General features: G+C 40.6%; 1 protein-coding gene across 5 annotated transcripts in view; it reads right to left on the reverse strand.

Moving 5' to 3' along the window:
* Window positions 1-384: 384 nt before the first annotated feature.
* The window catches only part of zufsp (zinc finger containing ubiquitin peptidase 1), a 36,313-nt gene continuing 14,386 nt past the window's right edge, over window positions 385-22,311 (reverse strand). For all 5 annotated transcript variants that reach the window (XM_080192605.1, XM_080192608.1, XM_080192609.1 and 2 more), the window contains 7 exons: window positions 18,047-18,156; window positions 11,773-11,941; window positions 11,281-11,469; window positions 8,481-8,646; window positions 5,791-5,954; window positions 3,443-3,657; window positions 385-1,014 (listed from right to left, as the gene is read on the reverse strand). In XM_080192605.1, the coding sequence (XP_080048731.1) occupies window positions 967-1,014; window positions 3,443-3,657; window positions 5,791-5,954; window positions 8,481-8,646; window positions 11,281-11,469; window positions 11,773-11,941; window positions 18,047-18,156 (1,061 nt within the window). In that variant the 3' untranslated portion in view covers window positions 385-966. The remainder of the gene's footprint in view (window positions 1,015-3,442; window positions 3,658-5,790; window positions 5,955-8,480; window positions 8,647-11,280; window positions 11,470-11,772; window positions 11,942-18,046; window positions 18,157-22,311) is intronic.

Raw genomic sequence — 22,311 nt, forward strand, 5'->3', positions numbered from 1 at the left:
TAAATAACTTCATGTTATTACAGTTATACAGATCTTATCTGCTTTTCAACAACTTTTACATCTACTCCATAAAGATGTGACTCCCACATTGTGTGAAGACATTTGCAACAGGCAAAATGGGATCTGTTTGAAATGAGCACAGGAGTTCAAATAGGTCTGCTGGGTTTGAGTATCCCTCATGTGTGAATTGTGCCCCGTCCCATCCCCTGCTCAGAAATGGAGGACTTGCATATCCTGGCATAGCCCACCATTTGGAAGTTCCTCGGAGTCTTGATTGCTCCATGAAAATCTGGGCATATGTTTATACATGTAGAAGACCAGACTGAATTCAAACTGTATGATTGTTGCAAAGAAATAAAGATAATAAATTCAAATATACAAATGTAAATTGATCTAAATTGTTTATTTGTCTGTTATACAGATGCAATGAAAAATTATTAAATAACTTTCCAGTCATTTGATCATATTTTCAAGTTCACATCTTATGCATAAGTGTAGAAAAAGTACAAAACAAGTAAACCTGAAGTATTCATTAGTGGCTATGTTTACAGATTCACCATGCAAGCCTCAATTTTCTAAAGTCTAACAGACTGCTTCTATCTGCACAAAGGAACACTGATAAGTATTGCTAGCATTTCCAATAGAGAACGATCTATCTATCAGGTCAGAAAAAATAAGTAAATTTTAAATGCACTCATTAAACTCTTATATGTACCCATCAGTTAAGAGATATAACTTGTTACAGACAGTTGTGGCCCACATTAGCAGGCACGATTAAGTCTTCCACTGTTTGACCTAGCACATTGTAAGGGATCAATATCAAGTTAAAATATTCAAGATGTCATGTTAAACATCACTGATCAAAAAAGATCAAAAAAGATGTATAAATTGAAATTTACATTTCATCCAAGCAAAAGTGTATGTGAAGGAAATCTTGCATAGCAATTCCAGGTGTGAAGAATTTCTTTACGGCACCTTTTCTGCTGTCAACAGTACAGATGCATGCTTCCGAGCCTGGAAAGAAACAGATAAAGCAAACATCATTTATAAATCAACAGCAGGCATTAAAAATTGTATTTTTTTAAACAATTATTTTAAACAATTATTTATTACAATTTGAAAGCAAGGTCATATTCTTGACTAGGTTTTATAACTTTGAATCATCATACACATAACTATAAAAACAAAGAACCTCACCAGGTTTATCTGTTATTCACGCTTTTTTTTCAACCAGGTATGAAAATTTATAAGATAAGATCTTAAGAGGGCAGTTGTTACAGAAAATGGTCTTAAAAAAAAATCAAAGCGGAGGTGGGAGTGGCATGTTTGAAAAACCAGAAGGACTTAGATCAAGCATGTGGAGTTCAAAATAGCTGTAAGAAGACAATGTAAGGCAGTGCAAAGAACAATAGTAATTGGGGAAGTTGATGGTAGGCTTGATGGAGTGGTTGAGCCCAGTTGCTCAGGGTGGCAATGGGCGTGGGGGAGGCGGGAGGTGAAATACTGTGGGTAGCAGGTGCTTAGTCATGGGAGGAGGTTAGGGGTGTCCTGTGCAGGGTTTGGTCTGGGTCTTTAAAAGAATTACAATGAAGTTAAGTGCTTTCCTTTCTTATAATTGTTTCAGAGTAACTACAAGTGTAAAACTGGAAGCCCTACCATTTTAAATCATTTTATCTGATGGTTCCCAACTCAGGGCAATTGTCCAGGGGAAGTTAGCACTACTGCACAATTGCTGGGTAAACCCTTCCCTGGGAACTTCCAGACAGGAATTCCTCACTGCATCTTTGGGTTATCCCCTCAGACCAAATGCTCAGGAAGCAGGAAGATAGATATAATGTTTTCTGCCATGCAAGCAAAATTTTGCTCTGTGTACCGATATTATATCAATGAAATGATGTATATAACATTGTCTGGCATGTTTTTATCTCTGCTGATAATTCACAAAATAACCATATGGTTTGTGTGTTATATTAACAAGATTTCAATTGTATATCGAAGTGATGGATTATCTTAACAGAACATACTGGAAACGCTCCACAGGTCAGGTAGCATCTGTGGAGTGAGAAACAAACTTAGCATTTTGGGTTGAAAACCTTTTGTCACTGGAAAGAACTGGAAACAAGTTGGTGACATAACAGGCTTTAGTCAAGTACAGGGGCAGTGAAAGGCAGTGGATGGGGACGCAGAGGCGAAAGACCTGCAATAGGGTTGAAGATGTGCGAGTAAATAGCAAAAGGGACAATGGTGCATGGTAAACGAGGATGATGATGTCACAAGAGACAAAGATGAGTCCAGAAGAAGTGTAAATTACAATGTGAATCATTCCGAAAGATGCTGTTCCAGACAGACAGGAGAAATCTGAAATTGTCAAACTCAATGTTGAATCCAGAAGATTGTAAGTGCCTAATCAAAGGGTGGGGGGTGGGAGCGGCAGCGATTCACCCACCCTAATGAACAGCTTTTTTAGTGGAGCAGGCTGGGAGACTCTTGCAGCAGCTGATTTACGATTGCTGCCTGATCTTCCACGCATTTCCCAGTGCCAGATTTCCAGAAAACAGCATGGAGCTGCCTAATCTATGCAGCAGCTAATTTAAATGAGCTGGCAGCCCAATCCTGCTAGAGTGAAGGGGGGGGGTTCTCTCGAGGGTTGGAAGCTGGGGAGTTCCTCCTTGGGCATTGCCACCATGGCAATGCCAAACTGAACCCACAGGCACACCCCAAGGGGCAAAGTGCCAAATGCCCATTTCCAAAGGGGCAAAGTGTCAAAATCCATTGGGCATGAGGCAGTGCCAAGAGGGCAGGGCCTAATGAGGATGGGACCTGATTGGGGGCAGGGCCCCTCAGGGGCAAGGGGTCCCACTGTCACTCTGTAGTCAGGATCGGTTGGGAAGGGAGGGAGGCCACTGAGCAGGGCCAGCCACCAGGGTGTGAGGGGGTGCGGGGAAAGGTGTAGTGGGAGATGGAGGCTGGCCCGGACATGTCTGGGAGACCGGCAAATGGGATGTGGGGGGGGGCTGATATTGATAGATCGACACATGCACAGTGGCCCACTCAGTGCAATTATGCCGACCTCTCCAGCGGGAATTGGCCCTGCCCACTTACTTCTGGAGTGAGTCATGCTGGCGCCCTCTGCAGTGCACAGGGTGTGGGAGAGTCATTTTGAAACTCCTGCTCCATAAAAAGCAGGATTTACTCAAGCTTTTGTGTGAATTCAACACTTAGAATTTTTTTGGAAGAATCCCACCCACAGTGCTTTTCCTTGTACTTCTGTTGATCTTCATTAGAATAGAAAGGAGGCCATGAACAGAGGAGCCAGAGTTGGAGTGGGACAGAGAACTAAAATGACAAGGTCATCGTTAAAGACTGAATGGAAATCTTGTCAAAAATAATTACATTTTGACTTGCTGAATATAACACACTCAGTTTTTAATAATCCACTTACATTTTTCTCTTCCACTGATAAGAAACCATTTACTGCCACTATCTGATACTGTTTGTGTTTCAGACTTCCAATAAACCTACGAATCATTTTCAGATTGACCCCAGTCATATCATGGCGCAAAAGTTTCTGCATTTCATGGTTGCCAGGATCAAAAATCAAAAGGCAAAGTGTTCCATTGTTCCTTTCTTCTACACCTATAACAGTTCGGCTGTGACCTGAAGTTTCAAAGATATACAAATTATTTTAATAAATACTATAAATATTCCTTATTGAACAATATTTTTAGCATTATTTTTCGTTATTACATCTCAGCATTTCTTCATAGTCGGAATGCAAGATGAGCTTCAAATTATTCACAACTTATCCAAATGTTACCAAAAACAGTAGACAGAATGGATAAAGGACAGATAAAATACAAAGATTAACATTAAATGCTTCCTTAGGATCTGAGGGGCAGAGGGAGGGGGAGGTATCAATGTACATTCAGACCATGTCATAACATAAGGTTTTTCAGAGACTATTTTTCCTAATGCCTTGCAGTCAAACAAATGTATTCTAAAAAATACATAAAAGCATTTTATTTATTGCTTTAAAGTAATACACTTGTTAGTGTGCTATATGTTTCATTATTTTGGTTGATTGTTCTTGCAAATAAATCTGTTTTGTTTAGCTTTTATACATTGGTAAGACAGCACAACACTTGTTCCCTTTTACAGGAGAGAAGAAATCCCCCACACGATCTTCCGTAGATTATTTATTTATTCCCATTAATTCTGGGAATGTTCAATATGTGGCATATACATGCAGATTTCCCATTACTGTATCTTTGGTCTGGTTAGGAAAACTACCTATTTGCCACGATTACAAAATAGAAATGTTGGGTGAAAACCTGAAATGTATCAATCACTTAACCATCAGTGGCTGGAATAAAAGTCAAAATCTTTAGGGATAAACTATTTACTTAACTAGGGATAATCCATTTAATCAATTAGATAATCTTAACGGCTAGCGATGGCTCAAATGTACTCACCTAATGAACACTACATTCAGATATCATCGCAGACATTTACGCAACATGCCAGTAAAGGCACAAGATAAAACTATGGTTCTCATTAATGCAGATTTTCTCACCACCCTATTCACATTGTAAGTATTTATATTCAGTATAGGAAAACATATAGAAGGCAGTGATTTCATTGAAACATAGAAGATAGGAACAGAAGGAGGCCATTTGGCCCTTCGAGCCTGCTCCGCCATTCATCATGATCATGGCTGATCATTCAACTCAACATTCTAATCCTGCTTTTTCCCCATAACCTTTGATCCCATTTGCCCCAAGTGCTATATCCAGGTACCTTTTCAACACATTCAGTGTTTTGGCATCAACTACTTCCTGTGGTAATGAATTACACAGGCTCACCACTCTTCGGATGAAGACATGTTTCCTCGCTTCTGTCCTAAATGGTCTACCCCGAATCCTCAGACTGTGACCCCCGATTCTGCAGTCTATGAGATCCCCCCTCAGTTGTCTGAACTCCAGCAAAAACAATCCTAACCTAGTCATTCTCCTCGTACGTCAATCCCGCCATCCCTGGAATCAGCCTGATAAACCTTTGCTGCACTCCATCGAGAGCAAGAACATCCTTCCTCAGAAAAGGAGACCAAAACTGCACTCAATACTCCAGGTGTGGCCCCACCAAGACCCTGTTTAGTTGCAACAACACATCCCTGTTCCTGTACTCAAAACGTCTCACAACGAAGGCCAACATTTGCCTTCTTTATTACCTGCTGCACCTGCATGTTACCTTCAATGACTGGTGCACAAGGACACCCAGGTATCAATGTATAGGGCACAATTTTCTATATTATCAGCTATAAAAATTGAATAGTCTTTACAGTTGATGGTACCAATTTTACATATTAAAATCCAGGTAAGCACTTGATAAAAGGTTCCTCCAATGCTTCTAAAGCTTCAAATATAGTTAGTTATACAGAATGTATTTTAGTAATAACCTACAATACATGAAATCAATTATAATGGCACTTTGCTTTCCATGTCTGATTCCATCCACAGAATCTTCTGGGGGAGAGGCTTTCCATACCAAGATTTCTCTATCCTTGGAGTACATCTATACTCAATTTCCTCCAGGGTAGAAGGAGCAACAGTTTAGTCTTCCTACAACTTAGCCCCTCAGAGTGATTATTATGAGAACATATGTATGAAAAGTTACACTTTCCTTGCTTCTCCCTGTATATCAAGTGGATAATAACAACAAAAACATACTAGTTTAACTGAGAATCAGTGAAAAGAAGTTAGAAAATACCAGAAATTATATCTACATTTTTACCATGATGCTGTAGATAGATCGGTGGCTTGTTTGTCCATACCACCCTGGGTTGTAGCCGTGGCTCTGCTTCCCTGCCAGAAGAATAGAATTGTCTTAGCCACTCAAACAAGAGAGGATGTGTGTCCGATGGTCCAGTGGGATGGTGAAAATCAACTATTTGACACCTGAAATTCACAGATAGATTAGTCTCAGTTTATTCTACTACAGGGAAAATTGTTTGCTGATTACAATTATCTGCAGCAAGTAGCATTCTGTTGCAGATCATTGTATGTTTTCTGTTTGCGATTACGAACATATCAGTCATATGCGCTCCCAGGCAGTGCATTCCAGACCATCACCACCCTCTGGGTAAAAAGGTTTCTTCTTACATCTCCCCCTAAACCTTCTATCCCTCAACTTGAACCTATGTCCCCTCGTGACTGATCCTTCAACTAAGGGGAACAGCCGCTCTTTATCCACTCTGTCCATGTCTCTCATAATCTTGTACACCTTGAACAGATCACCCTTCAGACTTCTCTGCTCCAACGAAAACACCCCAAGCCTACGTAACCTCCCTTCATAACTTAAATGCTCCATCCCAGGCAGCATCATGGTGAATCTTCTCAGCACCCCCTCCAGTGCAATCACACCCTTCCTATGTGACGACCAGAACTGCACACAGTACTCTAGCTGTGACCTCATCAAAGTTCTATACAACTTGATTTCCCTGTTTTTGTAATCTATACTTCGATTGATTGAGGCAAGTGTCCCATATGCCTTTCTCATTACCTTGCTAACATGCCCTTTCACTTTCAGAGATCTGTGGACAAACACGCCAAGGTCCCTTTATTCCACAGAACCTCCATTCATCGAGTATTTTCTTGTCAAATTCTTTCCAAAGTATATCACCTCAACTTTTCAGCGTTAAATTCCATCTGCAACTTATGGCAGTTAGAACAAAGGAAATTACAGCACAGGAACAGGCCCTTCGGGCCCTCCGAGCCTGCACCGACCATGTTGCCTGACTTAATTAAAACCTCCTATGCTTCCGAGACCATATTTATGAACCTCCTAATCTACTGGTTATAACTTTTCACTGAATTGCAAGAGTTGACTCAAATTTTGACCTTATTAAATGGTAGAGCAGGCTCGACGAGCCAAGTGACTTACTCAGGCTCTTTGCTCATATGTAAAGAAACCCAGACTACTTTCAGGCAGGAATAAGTATACACTTTACATTGATATGGCAAGATCAAGGATCTGTTACTGCTTTTGATTTCATATGTAGTTATCACAATGATCAAGTCAATGAGCGTGTAAATTTTTGAAAGATTTACAGGAAGTGGGCATCGCTGGCTGGACCAACATTTATTGCCCATCCCAAGTGGTTCCCTTGAGAAGGTGGTGGTGAGTTGCCTTCATGTTCTGTTGTAGTCATTGCAGTGTAGTACACCCACAGTGCTGCTGGAGAGGGAGTTGTAGGATTTTTACTTGGCAATAAGCGAAGGAGCAGCGGTATTCCCAGGTTTCTGCTGCCCTTATCCTTCTAAATGGTACCAGTCATGGGTTTGTAGGGTACTGCCTAAGGAGCCTTGATGAGTTCCTGCAGTGCATCTTGTAGATGGTATACACTGCTGCCTCTGTATGTTGGTGATGAAGGGATTGAATGTGAATGTGAAATCTCGCAGGCTGTTTTGTGCTGGATGGTGTCTTTACCACATCACTCTATTCCACACCATATGAGTATATTTAAAGTTGCAGTATCTTTTTTAAGATTTTTAATATTACGAAAAGTATTTCCATTATTTCCTGTACTTCAAAAATAACAGACAATTCAAAATTCCCTTGAGCTGTAAAAACACATTATCACTGTCTTTTCTTGAGATAAGTAAGGATACATGCAAATTTCTTCTGGGATTTGGGCTTGATTTGGTCTCTGTTGGCTTTGAGGAGTTACAGTGCATCAGGATAAATGCTGATGATATTTTTTGTTTAAAATACTGCAGCAGTACACTATGTGCAAGATTAAACACAGTGTCAGTCAGAAACAAAACAATTTTACTTTGCTTCTGACCTATGGATGTGAATTGCTAGCAGTCTCTGATGTGGAAATTGGATCTGAAAATTAAATATTTAATTTCCAAAACAACAATTTCATCTACCTGACCACATAAATTTCATCTAAACAGGATTCATTAGTAACAATGCTGATTTTTACTAATTCGGAAATGCCGTCAGCTGTTCACAATTCTTTCAAATGGCAGCGTATGGTGCCAATGTGGAGGTGGATAAAAGGTAGTGATGAAGTAAAACATCAATTCAATTCCAGTCTTTGTGGAACAGGGACTGAACATTCCCATTAAAAACACAACTAAGCTTTTCACTGCAAAGTATAAATGTTGAAATATTCAGCTGAAATCTTTAATATCTTTTTATGTTTTTTTTTCATTTTCACTCATGGAATGTGGGCATCACTGGCTGGGCCAGCATTCATTTTCCAGCCCTAATGAATACATATATACACATTATATATGCATATTAATTCAGTTGGAGACACAGTACTTTAATGGTGCTGTTATATTGCAAGTACCAATTTTAGTCTCTTAATCATAACAAGTGAATTTGAGTCAACTCTTGCAACTTTTGCAACTCAGTGAAAAGCTATAACCAGTAGATTAGGAGGTTCATTTATTTTTGAATTGTATACTTACTTTACTCTTAGAAAGGTCAATAAAGAATAGATTTCTGTTGCTCCAATCCAAGCTCGAGTGCCCTGCAGTTTATTTTTAAAATGTGCAGCGCCTTGAGGATCAAAACCATCCTTCCATGCTTCTTCGATCATAGACTGGATTTTAGGAATGCATGGGATTACAAGGTCTAAAAGAATAAATAAAAATGTTTACAACTCTCCACCCAAACCAAAAAAGAACATTTGTTTAAATGTGTAAACACAGTATAATCTAAGGCAAACTGCTAACTTTCTTCTTTCCAATGACCCAGGAGGACAATGGCCAAAAATGGCATCTAGAGGTTATTTAAAAGAAAAAGTTCAACTTTGTATTAGGTTTTTTTATATAGAGTTGCCTTTGGATGCAGAAAGTTATGGCTTTAAATCCCACACCAGAATTAGTCCACAATCTAGGTTGACACTCTGGTGTTATATAGGGCAAGATCTACATTTATAGAGCTGCTGTCGCCTGGATGAAACATCTGCCAGTTCTGAGCAGTTTTGGTCCTCTTATTTAAGGAAAGATCATAGAGTCCCTACAGTGTAGAAAGAGCCCATTTGACCTATAGAGTTTGCATCGACTCGCCAACAACAGCCTCTTACTCAAGCCTACCCACTGCCCAATACCCATAACCCCATACATTTATCTCCCTAATATACACACCTTGGGGCATTAAGGGGCAATTCAGCATGGCCAATCCACCTAAACTGCATATCGTTGGACATTGGGAGAAAAACAGAACACCTGGAGGAAACCCACGTAGATACGGGTAGAATGTGCAAACTACACAAAGACAGTCACCCAAGGCTGCAGTTGAACTTGGATCCCTGCCACTGTGAGGCAGCAGTGTGAACCACTGTGCCACTGAGCAACCCTGGTGCACATTGAAGTTACAGGGGCAGTTTTGAAGATGATCTATGCTGCCTGACCCTGGCAAAAATTTACTTCCTTGAAAAATCAGCACCAAAATAATAAATATAGTCAGTCATCTCATTATTTTTGGGCTGAGTTTTAAAGTTACATATTGCATTTGATGAGGTGCAATAGAGATGGAATTCTCTTATACAAAATCTCTCCCAGCCCTGCTTATCCCACCTTTCAGTGCAGTTTACAGTTAGTTTTTGAGCTGTACCTCATGGTAAAGAGTTTTAAAGCCTTTTCTAGCTTTGGGTGCAAACATTAGTGTTTCATGATGCTTTCAAAGAAAATGTTCCAATTTACAAAATAAATTATATATTCTCCAAGAACATTCTTGCTGTTGAGGGAGTCCAAGGAATGTACACAGACTGATTCCTGGAATGGCAGAAATGATATATGAAGAAAGGCTGGGCTTGTGGTCACCAGAATTCAGAAGAATGAGAGGGAATCTCAAAGGAGCATACAGGATCCTGATGGGACTGGACAGGCTATATGCGGGAAGAGTATGCAAGAAGGGCAGAACTAGGGGTCACAGTCTAAGAATAAGAGTAAGCCATTCAGGACTGAGATGAGGAAGGACTTCTTAACCTGTGGAATTCTCTACCACAGAAAGCTGTTGGGGCCAGTTCATTAGATATGTTCAAGAGGGAGCTCTTATGGCTAAAGGATCAAGAGGTATGGAGAGAAAGTAGGAGTAGGATACTGAAACTGTATGATCAACCAAGATCATATTGAAAGGTGATGCAGGCTCAAAGGTCCGACTGGTCTACTCCTGCACCTTTTTTTATGTTTCTATATTTCTACTATTTGAAGTAATGCAATGGTCTCCTGGAACAAAAAAGAAAATTGACATAAACTGACATGAGATCAACAAGAAAAATGTAGGGAAAGCACAATTGTCACATTCACTGTTCAGATATTCCTTCAAGACAACCCTTAATTTGTCCATTATTTCATCATAAAATCCCAACAGTGTGAGTGGTGATCATTTGGGCCCATCAAGTCTGTACTGACTTTTTGACAGAGCATCTTACCCAGGCCCTAACCCCATAAATTTACTCAGCTAATTCCCCTAACCTACACCTTTGGGCACTAAGGGGCAACTTAGCATGGCCAATCAACCTAACCTGCACATCTTTGGAACGTGGGAGGAAACCGAAGCACCCGGAGGAAACCCACGCAGGCGCAGGGAGAACGTGCAAACTCCACACAGTCACCCGAGATTGGAATTGAAATCTGGTCCCTGGCGCAGTAAAGCAGCAAATGTTAACCACTGTACTGCCTGATATTGTGATCTAGAATTGGTTGTGATACAATTTGTTACAGTTCACACAGGGATTCCAAGTTGCTGTGGTTTTTTATTGTTTTTATTCCAATTCAAACAAATCAAGTCCAATTCAGAGTCTCAACAAGTTGAGACACCCCCGAGGGCTCTCACCTTCTGTCTTGGGCTTGATTTACATGATCCAAAGCGATTGGAGTAGGCACTGCTGTAGTAACATGCATCATTCTCAACATATTGTGGTCTGGAACTATAGAAAGTGACAGTTCATATGACTAACCTGGAATCTTTCCCACTCCTACTGCTGCGATGGGCATATGTTGGAAGGATTTGCAGGTTGCTACTCAATTTGTTTGGCTGCATCATAAATGCATGTTCTTTGCTGGTCTCACGCTGAGTGAAATTTGAATCTGCAGCTTCTGACTCAAGAGGCAGAGACACTATCTAATGTGCCACAAGACCTGTGATCTAGGATTGCCAAGTTTCAAATAGATAATGTGTGAACTTGATAAGTAATAGTGTTTTTTCAGAACCTGCTTCCACTATCCTTCCAAAAGTAATGTTATTGTGTAATATCAGTACCATGTAAGTCATGCTTATATCCTTCCATCTTCAGAAGTGAGGAAATAATCATTTGAAAGTTTCGGTATCCACATCCCCAGCCTTTGTCACCTAGAGAGGCATGATAGTGATCTGTTTCTGCACACAGATAAACATGCCTGATTTCTGCACCATTTCGCTGATAATACTCATTTAGTGCTCTTATTAGACCTGTAAAAGAAGAACACAATTCAGTAAGTGAATATATTTCCAGAAGGCATTTGATAAAGTACCATATCAAAGATTATTACGGAACTTAAAAGCTCAGGTTATATAGAGTAGCATATTGGCATGGATGGAACATTGGTTGGCTAACAGAAAGCAGAGGGTGGGCATAAATTGGTCTTCTACAGTTTGATAAAATGTAACAAGTAACAAGCAATGAGCCACAGGGATCAGTATTGTGTCAAAGAAATAGCTTTGTAAACATCTTAACGTTTCTGTGATTCAAAGTAAATGAAAAATTAATCATACCTGAAGTTCTAGTTCTGCCATCATCTTCTCCAACTGCTAATGACTCCATTACTTCTGCTTTTCTGCGATGGTACTCTGCAGGATTCATCTGACCCCGTGCCACAGCTCTCTCCATATTGTGCATTATCTGTTGTTTGTATCCTCCACTATTATCTAACCCATATTGTTGCTAGGAGAAAAAAAACCAAATAATTTTAAAATTCCAGTTTGATAAAGTTATCTAAAAGTGGGGAGCTTGCAGGAACACCAGCCATCAATATACATTTATGGGATCAGATTTGTTTAAATAAAATCAATGTTGTGACTAATAATTATTGTTTCTGTATATTTCCAGAGGTCAATCTCCCATACTCAGAGAATTTGCTGCTTTAAAACCACATGGCAAGGAATAAACAATGAGGATAAGCATACGTGACAGATAGAAGAAATATGCGTTATACCTATCGACTTTGTACACTACACAAGATTTCTTTCTAGTTCCTTATCATTATTGAGAACATGCCTTTTGAAACAAAACATGGTATGGAAACCGTTACCAGAAGTGAAACACATGTAATTAGCTCGTTATGTTATGAAGAGATATTATGGAAAAATAATCAAGTAAAGATCACGTCTAATGAGAACAAGTCAAACTTTTCCCATTTATTTCCCTCCAGTGGCTGTGTGTATCCAACAGTTTGTTGTACAGTGTCCATAGCACCCAATGATCGAGCAAATTAGAAACTAACGTGAAATTTAATGGGTAATTACTCTCAACTGAATGACCTTAATTAGAACCCCCATCATAATCTTTAGTATGGCTGAAGTATTGCCTCAAAGGTAGATACAGCTTTGTAAACAGTTAGTATTCTGATGTTAAACTCGATTTATATTTGAAAAATTATGGCGTTCAGCTCTATGCCATTTTGCGTGATGGTTATTTTGATATCAAGTCCGCTGCTTTCTTTGAACACCTGCTGAAATTTTGCTGTCAGTTCTCCAATGGACCAAAATGAACGTTGGAGCTGTCTCAAAGGGCTAAATGGCCTGCTCCTGTTTCCAGTATCTATATCCATATGAAGAAAAGGATTTGAAACAAACATAATGATTTGTTCCATCTTGTTTAACTCCTGAAATTATCTGTCAAATTTCTTTCCCAGTTTGTTCAGGTGGTCACCGAATTTGTTTGCCTTTTTGTTGGACCTGTTGTTGGATTTTTTCCAGATTTGGAAAGTGCTCAATAATTTTGTTTTTTTAAGTGGGAGGGCCACAGGCCACGTTCCAACTTGAACACGTTCACTGCACTAATCATGTGTAACAAGTCTTTGTCCCTCTCCTGCAGTTCACGGTTCAGCTCATTCAATTTTCCATTTACGTCTGTAAGAAACGCCAGGTCTAGAAACCACACTATCTGACAGCTCGCTGCACACTCATTTCTTAATTCAAGGAAGGTGATAATTTCAGGGAACAGAACTAAAAATCTCTGGAGGACTTTTCCATGACTTAACCACCTTGCATCTGCGTGAAGGATTAGTTCACTGTTGATGGCATCGAGCTCACCGAGTATTTGTTTGAACAAGTGATGTTGCAGAGCTGTGGCAAGAATTGAATTGACAATCTTGACAACTGGAATTACATGAAAAAAAATCAATAATCTTGCTTGGTAGTGTTTGTTGGTGGATAACACCGTGGTAACCGACAAAGGCAGAGAAGTCAGGATCATTTCTGCGAAGTGCAACAAAGCCTTCATTGATATCCAGTGTTTACTATGCATCATCAGTTGTGATTGAAACCAATTTCTTGACTGGAATGTTTTTCTCAGTCAGGTACCTTTTAATTTTTTTTATTCTTTCATTGGACATGAGCATCGCTGGCTGACCAGCAATTATTGCCTATCCCCAGTTGCTCTTGGCTTGCTAGGCCAATTCAGAGGACAGTTGAGAGTGAACCACATTGCTGTGGCCCTCAAGTCACACGTAGGCCAGACAAGGTAGGACGGCAGATTTCTTGTCCTAAGGAGCATTAATAAACCAAATAGGTTTTTACAACAATGGTTTCATGATCATCATTAAAATTTTAATTCCAGGTTTTTTTATTAAATTCAAATTTCACCATCTGCCATGGTGGGATTCCCCAGAGCATTACCTTGGGTCTCTGAATTACTAGCCCAGTGACAATATCACCGTGCCAATACCTCCTCGCTTTTTGTCCTCTCTTTGAGCAACAAAAGAGTGAGGAAGCCCCCCCTTTGAATGCTATGCAAATGAAAATAATCTGCTAGGCTATATCCATCATGTCCACTGATTCATCAAACTGCAGTGAGAAACAGTGAGAAGCCTGTTAAGTCTTGGTGTATTTGCTGAGACACATCCCTGGACAACAACTTCACCCTTCTGGCTACTGTTAAAGCACCAAGGGCATGCTCTTGATGGCTGTGATAATTTTATCTTTGTTTTTAAAGTCTTCGAACAAGGTGTTGGCAGCAACCATCATAGTCTCCGTGATAACTTAGCCAATAGTGTAAGGTTTCTTATGTTTTGCCAGTAGATGGCTAATGCGAAAAGATGCCTCTTTGCTAGACTTAACTTTAGCCACAGGTTTTGAAGAGTAACTGTTGAGTTTGCAACATTATCTTTTAATTCCTCACTTTTCTTGTCCAAAAGATGCTGTTTAAAAGGAAATTTTCTCTGAAATTTTGCATCTATTTTCTTGTGATGCCGTTCCAAATTACTTCACTTACTCAAGGATACACTCTGTTGACAAATGAGACAATGGCCTTTGACATTCGTGAAAAGAAATTAACTTTCCCACTCCTGGTGGGAATGCACTCTTGGAGGTCGCTGGCTACACGCTCATCATTTTGTCTTCACCCAGCTTAATCAATATTTTGGCACCTATAATTTGACAGTCAGTGAGCCGATTTGCTCAACATCACCAGAAGCCCGAGTCCTGTGTGTTTTCAGCAGGCCTGGCAGCCAAAGAGCTTATTCACTTGTCATCACAAGAAGCCCTAGTCTCATGTATTTTTGGCAGTGGATCAGCAGCCAATGACAATCAGCTTTTCAAGACTCCAGGAACAACCTGCTGACCATAACTGACTATTTGGGGACCATGGACATAGAAATTTGTTACCAGCATGATTGTTACACAGGCACAATATCGGGCATTCAATATGGTGATGATGTGTGCATGCACCTTCTACACCCAAAATGTCGTGCCCACCATTTTGGTAAAGGCTCCTGTAGATGACTGGGTCATGTGGCTGAAAAAGCATCAGGCCTTTTGTTTAGGACAACACGGTGGCACAGTGGTTAGCACTGCTGACTCACAGTGCCAGGGACCTGGATTCAATTCTTGGATTGAACAACACTGTCTTGTGGAGTTTGCACATTCTCGCCGTGTCCGCATGGGTTTTCTCCGGATGCTCCGGTTTCCTTCCACAATCCAATTAGGTGCATTGGCCATGCTAAATTTTCCCTCAGTGTACCCAAACACACACTGGAGTGTGACAACTAGGGGATTTTCACAGTAACTTCATTGCAGTGTTAATGTAAGCCTGTGACACTAATAAATAAACTTTAAACTTTATGAAATAGGGTTGTTTCAGAACCCCTTTTCAAAACTCATTTGCACTCTGCATGATGTGGATAATTTAAGCTGCTGTCTAAAAATGTTTGAATTGAAGAAACTGAGCTTGCAAACCAGAACAAACTTTTGTTTGTTGCAATGTTATTTTCAGACTAGATTTAATTTTTTTCTTCCATCTTCCTCAACTCTATCCTTCCCTTCTGCTTCTTTCTCATATCTCCCTTCCTAGCTACCTCTTTTGTCCTGTCTATTTTCCTTGCTTCTCTTTTTACTCCCTTGTTCTAGTCTTTCACACCTCCCTCTACATTGCTTCTTCCTCTCCATTGCCTTATGTTTTTATTTTCCGTTTCTTCCATCTTTGCCCCTTATCCTCTATTTCATAGAATCATAGATTACAGTGCAGGAGGCCGCCATTGGGCCCATCGAGTCTGCACCAACCACAATCCCACCCAGGCCCTATTTCCATAGTTATTTACCCTGCTAATCCCCCTAACTCTAGGGTCAATTTAGCATGGCCAATCAACTCGCACATCTTTGGACTGTGGGAGGAAACCAGAGCACCCGGAGGAAACCCACACAGACACGGGAAGAATATGCAAACTCCACAAAGACAGTGACCCAAGGGTGGAATTGAACCCGGGTCCCTGACGCTGTGAGACAGCAGTGCTAACCACTGTGCCACCCCTTCCCTCCCCTTCACAACCTTCCAATCTGTTTAGTTCAGTAGGTATGCATTAGATATTCTTTCGCAGACAGTGACACTGATCCATTTTGTGAACAGTCTAAGGGCAGGACTTTCTGGATCTTCCTGCTGCCACGATCTTCTAGACCAGTTGAAGGCGATTCCCAGCGAGGGGTTCCCTGGTGGCAATACAGGTGAACCACACAAAACACCGTTGACATCGGTGGGACCATAAGATCCCACTGGCAGCCAACAGTGAGCTGTTGTTGGAAAACACACAGCCCTAAGTATCTGCAGTTAGGACTGCCCATATTGTCCAGTATAAAACCATAACCTGGTGATGTAACAATAGGATCCCTTTATAATCTGAAATATGTCTTCAACATGTGCCTTCACGTGCACTTCAACAATCTGTGACTATTTCGAGTCCACCTACTTAATGAGATGAAGCTTGCCACAGATTGTTATATCCTAATACCAGTTGCAATTGTAAAACCACTTCTCTAGACTTCAACTCTACTCAAATGCTGTAGCAATCTTCAAATCTCTCCCTGCCTCCCAGATCTCTACCTATCTGTTGGTCTGTTCGCATGATTCATTTTCTCCGTTTCTGCTGGTTCTTACTTGAATCTCTGGAATTCTCTGCCCGTTGAAGTGGTGGCGGCCACCTCGCTAAATATATTTAAGTCACGGGTAGATAGGTTTTTGGTAGACAAGGGAATTAAGGGTTATGGGGAGAAAGCGGGAAAGTGGAACTGATCCACTTCAGATCAGCCATGATCTTATTGAATGGCGGGGCAGGCTCGAAGGGCTAGATGGCCTACTCCTGCTCCTATTTCTTATGTTCTTATGTTGTAACAGGTGGCATGGACAAGTTGGCCAAAGGGCTGTAAACCTCTATGACTCTAACCCACCTCTCTTCCATATGTAGCATTCATTCTATGCAGTCCCCTGCTTGACTCTGATTGTCATGATTTTAAGTCCCATTCCAGAGACTCTAGGTATTGACTTCATTGTAGTACTGAAGGATTGCTGCACCATCAATGGTGCCATCTTTCAGCTGGGACTGGAAAACAATGTCCCATCTGCTTTATAAGGTGGCACAAATATCGCACAACAAAGAACAGCAGGGAAGTCTTCATTATTTATCCTTCAAGCAAAACAAGTTATCTAATCATTTTTCATTGCTGTTTGTGGGATATTGCTCAGTAAAAATTGGCTGTAGCAGTGACTATACTTTAAAAGTACCTTTTGGCTACAAAGTACTTTGGAGTGTTGAAAGTCACAAAAGGCACTGTATGAATACAAATCGCTCTTTCTACCCACACATTCACTCCCCCAGACTCTATTTCTGTCTTATCTTACCTTATATCATGACAACCCTTGCATTCTCTGGTAACAGAGGAAGGAAAAGGACAGATATGAAGTAATCAATTCAGTTATGTCTGGGAAGAGAGCCTGACTTAGCAAGGGAAACTCACTCATCTTGAACTTAGAATGGGTTATAATCAGAAAACTGCCCAGAAAAGATTATGTGAAACTGCTCACAGGGATAATATGGTGGTTTTTGGCTAATGAACTTTGAGGCAAGATAATTAATAAATGACATTTGGTTCTAATCATTACTCTTTACATTTACATTCTAGAAGTAAAGTAAAACATTGAATAATCTGTATCAAGCTTCAGCTTATTAAACTTAAGTGCATATAGGAGCACATATAAAAGATGACATATCAGATCTTAAGGAGATTCTACTGATACACCCTCACATTGTGCTACCACATTAGCTAATAGACAGCAAGGGCAGCCATGAATGTCAGATGCTCAGACTGGTCACAAAATGGATCTACATCACCTGTTGCAAGAATATCTAAGTCAGATCTGAAATTAGTAACATTGTACCTTTTCTAGAGCCACACTGACAAAGAAGGGCAACAACACCGGTCAGGTATTGCCTTATATTTTCAGATGTTGGAGACTTATTGAACCATGACAAACAAGGACATAAAGGTTTTCTGCAAATACCTTAAGTTTTTGAAATTCCTCATGTTCTCTTTTGGTTTCAAAAGCTTTTCTTTGCTTTTCCTCCTCTTCTTGTAGTCTTTGGGCAAATTGGTGATCAGCTAGGACACATTCTAGAAATAATTCAATAGAAGAAGCAGTTACAAATATTAAAACATATTCAACACATTTAAACAGCACAAATCTTTTAAGGGATTTATGTACTGGCTTTGCAGACATGCTCATATTCCACAAAAGAACGTAGGTGGTCTGATTTTGGACGGCACAAAGATTGGGCAAGCCGCAGATAGTGAGGAAAATTGCCAGAGAATATGGCAGGATATACATAGGCTGGAGACTTAGGCGGAAAAATGACAGATGAAATTTAATCGTGACAAATGAGAGGTGATGCATTTTGCAAGGTATGTGCAGGAGGGAAGTATACAGCAAATGGCAGAACCCCTAGAAGCATTAATATAGAGAGGGATCTCGGTGTACAGGTCCACAGTTCCTTGAAGTAGCAACACATTGGATAAGTTGGTCAAGAAAGCATAAGGCATGCTTGCCATCATTGGTTGGGGCACAGAGTATAAAACTTTGGCAAGTTGCATTGCAGCTGCATAGAACTTTAGTTAGGCCACATTTGGAATATGGTGTACAGTTCTGGTCGCCACACTATCAGAAGGATGTGGAAGCTTTGGAAAAGGTGCAGAAAACGTTTACTAGGATGTTGCCTCGTTCAGAGGGTATTAGCTATGAGAAGAAATTGGACAAACTTGGCTTGTTTCCATTTGAACATCAGAGGCTGAGGGGTGATCTAAAATAGTTTACCACAGGTATGGATAGAATGTATAGTTGGAGTCTGTTGCCCAGGGTAGAAATGTCAATTACTAGGGGACATAGAAACACAGAAACTAGAAGCAGGAATAGGCCATTCAGCCCTTCAAGCCTGCTCTGCATTCATTATGATCATGGCTAATCATCAAATTCAATATCCTGATCCCCCCCCTTCCCCCTTTACCTGCATAGGTTTAAGGTAAAAGGGGAAAAGTTTGAAAGGGATGTGAGGGGCTTCTTTTTTCCCCACAGAGGGTGGTAAGTGCCTAGAATGCCAGAGGTGGAAGACGCAGGTACGATAGCAAGTTTAAGGGGCATCTTGACAGATACATGAATAGGCAGGATATAGGCGGATATAGACTGTGTGAAGGCAAAGGTCTTTAGTTGAAAAAGGCATCATGTGTTGGCACAGGCTTGGTGGGCCGAAGGTGTTCCTGTGCTATACTGTTTTGCTCCTGTACAGAAGAAATTTGACACTGTTGATGGACCATTGTCCATTAACTATCATTTTTGGACCACACAGTGGAATTCTGCGACTGGCAGCAAGTAGAATGCAGAGATGCGCATTGCTATTGTCTGCACATACTTATACCATCAAGTATCGGCAATCAAGTCTGCATTGTAACGTGGATGGATTGTCAAGATTACCACTACCAAGTGGTCTGTCGGCTAGTAGTTCATCAAGCTACTCGTGTGGAAGTATTTTCTACTTTGAACCGGTACACCAGAAACTTCTGAACAAGCGAGGAAGTATACTTGGAGCAATCTGATACTCCCGAAAGTGATGGACATGGTATTATGAAGGAAGATCTCAGAACTAACATCTGACTGGAAACCGTGCTCCTTTGAAAGACTGGAGCTGTTAGTACAGACAGGATGTCTTATTTGGGGGTTCAGAGTGATTATTCCACCACCATTGAGAAGAGTGTCAGACAAGGTACACAAGGGCCATTGCAGAATTGTACGCATGAAGGAAATAGCTAGGTTATTTCTGGTAGCTTGATTTGATCGCAGAAATTGAAGAGAAAGCTGGTAGATGTTCTTCATGTGCAAAGGTAAGAAACCTGCCACCTTTAGCACTGCTGCATTCATAGGAATGGTCAGAAGGGGCTTGGCAACAAATGCATGTAGACTTTGTGGGACCTTCTGAAGGACACATGTCCTTAGTAATGGTTGACGCTCATCCAAAGTGGCCAGAAGTTGCTATAATCAAATGTACTTCTCTGGAAAAGACTATCAAAAGCTAGAAAAAGTCTTTAGCAGGCTCGAATTCTTAAACAATTGGTAAGCAATTTGTCTCCCAAGAAACTGAAAGTTTTTTTGAAAGAGAATACTATTAAAAGATTAAGTCTTCACCGTACCATCAAGCCAGCAAAACGTTTTGTCTAAATCATTAAACAAATAATGAGAGTAACTAGGGAACAAGATTCGCTGATCTAACATCTTAACCAATTCCTATATAAGAATTCCTTATAATTCCTATATAAGAATACTGCTTATTTTCCCACCAAAACCTCTCCTACATTATTAACAACTACATTTGACATTGGTCTTGTTGAAACTTCCAAAAACAAATCATTCAAAAAGGACAGATAGAATGGCAGGAAAGCAAAGAAGAACATGGTGTCTTCCACCAAGGATAAAGAGTTCCGGCTAGGAATTATTCTACAGCAGAGAAATGGGTTCTTGCTATGACCCTTGCACAGACTGGACCTGTGTCATATACTGTCCAAACCAGAGGTTGAGGGGGCATGTGCACTAGCTGTTGGAGGGAGGAACTGGTCCGCCACAATTGGAATCTGCTGAAAATTCAGGTTCAACAGTACAACGTCCTGACCTGAACCTTCCTGATATCCTGACACCAACGGACACTTGAGGAAAACAACCCAATATAGAAGCAACATCTAATTACAATGCTGCATCAGTCAAATCAACCATTGATGACATTTGTGCAAAGATAGAAATGCCAGAGGTTACAATAAGAGCAAAAAAGACTCCAGAGGTTCACTGTCAATAATTTCAAGGCAGATGACCTTCAGACCATCTGACTTATTGATTACCGTTCATGTTGCATTTGCTTGAATTTGATGGGGATACTCAATTTAAAGGTGGAGGAAACATTCTGTATTAATATTAATTCTTGCCAGCTGCACTAAGCACTGTATCTAATACATTCACGTATGCACCAGAAGTGTCGTCACAGGTCTGTGGTGCAGGAAACTGCCAGAGTGAAGAAGCAGCATGCAGTAAACACCACCCAGTAAATAAAGCTCTATTATTTTTAAAACTCTGTGCTTCGAATTCTCTCATATACAACAGTTACCAGTGCTGGTACAGGAGGAGAAGCTGTTCCTTCATACGCACTGACTGTATTCAAACAGTTAGAATTGGAACTACACAAGGAGTTCCAAGGAACTAGCCAACCTAGTGGAGTCAATGGTGTCCTATATCGTGCTACAGAGATCAAGAAGGACAAAGAGGAATAATGTACTGTGGTCAAAATCATAAAAGAAATTTATGATTTTCACCAGGCTGATCTTGATGCTTTCAACTGGGCAGAAGCTGGATTGAAAACTTGAAGAGCAGTTTTCCGGACAGAACCTCAAAGCATGACAAAGATTGTATATGGGAAATGGGATATTAAAAGATGGATAAGATCAATGGGTCGAAGATGAACTTGTTGAAGGGAGTGTGATGATGGCAGTTCTGATTGACAGGGGTGGTGCCTGAGAATAGGGAGCTATGAACAACATCAGCAAGCATGGTGCTCTGTGAAGGTAGCTCAGTGCCAACATTTTGATTGGAAGCAAACAAAGGAAATGTGAAGTACATATAAGTGGAACAGATGAGTTCAGAGAGGATGAAATAAATCGGGAGAGATTAAGCTTATTATGAAGAAAGTAATCTAGACGTTTTCTTTGGTTAGCAGAATGAGATGCAGTCCGTCTCAAAATGACAATGACTTATCTTACTTACAATTAAGCATATCAGTAGTGACTGGGATGACATGGTGGCACAGTGGTTAGCACTGTTGCTCCACAGCGCCAGGGACCCGGGTTCGATTCTCAGCTTGGGTCACTGTTTGTGTGGAGGTTGCACATTCTCCCCGTGTTTGTCTGTTTCCTCCAGGTGCTCCGGTTTCCTCCCACAGTCCAAAGATGTAGCAGTTAGATGGATTGGCTATGCTAAATTGCCCCTTTGTGTCAGGGGGACTAGCTAGGGTAAATGTATAGGGTTATGGGGATAGAGCCTGGTGGGATTGTGGAATGGCCTCCTTCTGCACTGTAGAGATTCTATGAACTGTATAAGTTCAAATTTGTATTTTCTTCAGAGTTATGGAAGCTGTACTCAGAGACCAGAAGTGGTAAGAGATTTGGGACTGAAATTTACACTGTGGGTGAGATTTCTGCCCTAGGACCAAAGGGCTGATTATGAAAATGGGTGAGAGAGTT

This window comes from Carcharhinus amblyrhynchos, chromosome 7 (assembly GCF_965287045.1).
Source record: "Carcharhinus amblyrhynchos chromosome 7, sCarAmb.v2.hapA, whole genome shotgun sequence".
NCBI classification, from domain to species: Eukaryota; Metazoa; Chordata; class Chondrichthyes; order Carcharhiniformes; family Carcharhinidae; genus Carcharhinus; species Carcharhinus amblyrhynchos.